The 2,720-nt window shown below is 33.6% G+C and overlaps 1 protein-coding gene across 1 annotated transcript; it reads right to left on the bottom strand.

The window, feature by feature from the left end:
• Window positions 1-361: 361 nt before the first annotated feature.
• Window positions 362-1,309, bottom strand: LOC109677992 (olfactory receptor 9S13-like). Its single transcript, XM_020153705.2, has one exon. The coding sequence runs from the start codon at window positions 1,307-1,309 to the stop codon at window positions 362-364; it is 948 nt and encodes a 315-aa protein (XP_020009294.2).
• Between the last annotated feature and the right edge of the window lie 1,411 nt (window positions 1,310-2,720).

Here is a 2,720-nt window from a genome sequence, read left to right as displayed (position 1 = left end):
GAGTCAAAAGCATTCTATATAATCATCACCACTCCATTGTGCCACCAAGGCAATTTGTCTCACTTTGTAAATACACACAGATATGATATTATTTTAATGATCATATAGGAATAACAAATATTTACTTCTTAAAGCAAAATGAAAGTGATAATGTAATTAATTTAATATTAAATGAAAACAAACATATATATACTCTAGGCAAATAAAATAATAATGCATGTATATATATTATTAGAAACATTATTTTTAAAGCTTAGACAATGGTCTGTTGCCACATATAAAATAATCTTTCACATCCAATAATTTTATAGCAAGGTCCCTTAGAAATCAAACTGGCCAGTACATAATAGTTTCATAAACATCACCGAAAGGATGACTTCTCAGATAATAATCTTTTCACAGCATCTTTCACATCTCTGTTTCTCAGACTGTATATTAGAGGGTTCAGCATTGGTATTATAAGAGTGTAGAACACAGCTATGATCTTGCTTTGCTCTGGTGCAGACATGGCCCCAGGCTGGGCATACATGAAGAACACAGTTCCATAGAATAAACTCACAGCTGCTATATGGGAGCCACAGGTGGAGAAAGTCTTTCTCCTGCCATGGGTGGAGGGAATCTTTAGAACAGTAGAGAGGATATACCCATAAGAAACCAGAATGACAGTGGAGGTAGTAATAATGATGAGAGCAGAGAGAATAAACAGCACAATCTCATTGACAAACGTGTCAGTACAGGAGATCTTGTTCAAGGCTGAGACATCACAGAAAAAGTGGTCCAGTCTGTTTTCTCCACAGAAACGCAAATTGAGAGTAAAACCTGTATGTACTACAGAATTAATGCATCCACAGATATAGGACCCAGCTACCAACTGAACACAGACTTTGTGTGACAGCTGCACAGGGTAAAGGAGAGGGGAGCAAATGGCTGAGAACCGATCAAATGTCATCACAGAGAGAAGGAAGGCTTCAACAGTAACACACAAGGCAAAGAAGAAAAATTGGACCAAACAGTCATTGTATAAAATTTTCTTTTCAGTGCTCAAGAAATTAGCTAACATTTTTGGAGCAATGACTGTGGAATAGCAGAGATCTAAATAGGACAAGTTTCTAAGGAAGAAATACATAGGTGTTTGCAGTCTGGAGTCCATCTTAGTGACAGTTATCATGCTGATGTTCCCCACTACAATGACTATGTAGATGATCAAGAACATTAAGAACAAGAGGATCTGTAGCTTTGGAGAGGTTCTAAACCCCAGCAGAATGAACTCGGTCACCTCTGAGGAATTCCTATTCAGCTCTCTCCTCATAACTGATGTATAGGTAGACCTGGAGGGACAATAAAATTGAAAGAAATGAGTCATCAGAATACTTGTTTATGATGAAACACCTGACAAATCAGCATAGAAGAAAATTTATTATATCTATAATAAATCATTTACATTGACCCAATAAGACACTAGTAAGCATACTGTATGTGTTACTATATTTAAAATTTCTCCTAGTGGTAAATTCAATCTGATTCCTAAGCCTTTTCAGTGATATTCACCTGCAAGGAATACAGAGTGTCTAAGTGTGCTTTTGGGAAATAGAGATTCCAGCAAAATGTCTGGAGTCAGGAGAATTTTTATTTAATTTTACCATCAGTTGAGTGCTATTTAAAGTTTCCTTCCTAAGTGGAATATATTTTACAAAGACATTATAACATACCCCAGATCATATAATGTATGAAGGTATAGTATATTTTAGAATTGTACAATGAAAATAGAGTTCAAATGGGTCTCATTTAATTTCTAATCATTACTTAGTTTTCATTTACTATAGAAAAATAACATATAGCATTATGTCTTATTTCTTGAGAAGGAAGCCTTAAAATAACATATAGCATTATGTGTGTCTTTCTACATGAGAAGAAAGCTTTCATGTAAGGAAGTCCTTCCTTCCTTGCTTTCTTCCTTCCTCTCTTCCTTCATTCTTTCCTTCTTCCTTCTTTCCTTTCTTCCTCCTTTGACTCTTTCTTGAGTAGAGAAATGTTTGTGGAGATTTCTAAGATCTTAGGCAAAGATGTTGTTTTTTTCTTAGAAAGAAATCTAATTATAAATGCAAAGACACATGCATATGGAAGATTGAAGACACACAGTACAATTTAAAGATCACTGTAAATGAAAATGAGAGGGAGCAATATTTACACAACCTTCAACTTCTTTATTTAGACTTACCCTATTGTGACTATGAAATATTCTAAAATAAAACACAGGGGAGAAATTTTTATTCTAATTTTATGATTTAGGAAACTAAGACAATAAAACAGATCTAACTGACTTACTTAGAGTAATGAGATCAAGCAACATACTAGCTAACTATACAACTATATATCATAAAATGGAAAAGAAAATATAAACAATAAATTCAATTATTTATACTCTACTGAAATGTTTTAACTATAAAAGTATATAAATTTACAACATTTATACAAATAGTATTATAGTGAATTCATGAAATTATAAACAAATAATTATAAAATGTGTTATGTTCATTGTCATTGCTATGGTTTCTCTCTCTCTCTCTCTTGGTCTCTCTCTCTCTCTCTGTCTCTTTCTCTCTGTCATGGTACTAGGTTTTTGAACTTAGGGTCTTGTTCTATCACATAAGTCAAACACCCAGGCCTTTTTACTTTAGTTATTTTTATGTAAGGACTTGCTTTTTGCTGGAGGTAACCTC

The sequence above is a fragment of the Castor canadensis genome, chromosome 8 (assembly GCF_047511655.1).
Source record: "Castor canadensis chromosome 8, mCasCan1.hap1v2, whole genome shotgun sequence".
Lineage (NCBI taxonomy): Eukaryota > Metazoa > Chordata > Mammalia > Rodentia > Castoridae > Castor > Castor canadensis.
Note: the sequence above shows the minus strand (reverse complement) of the source record. Positions and strands in the feature narration are given on the sequence as shown.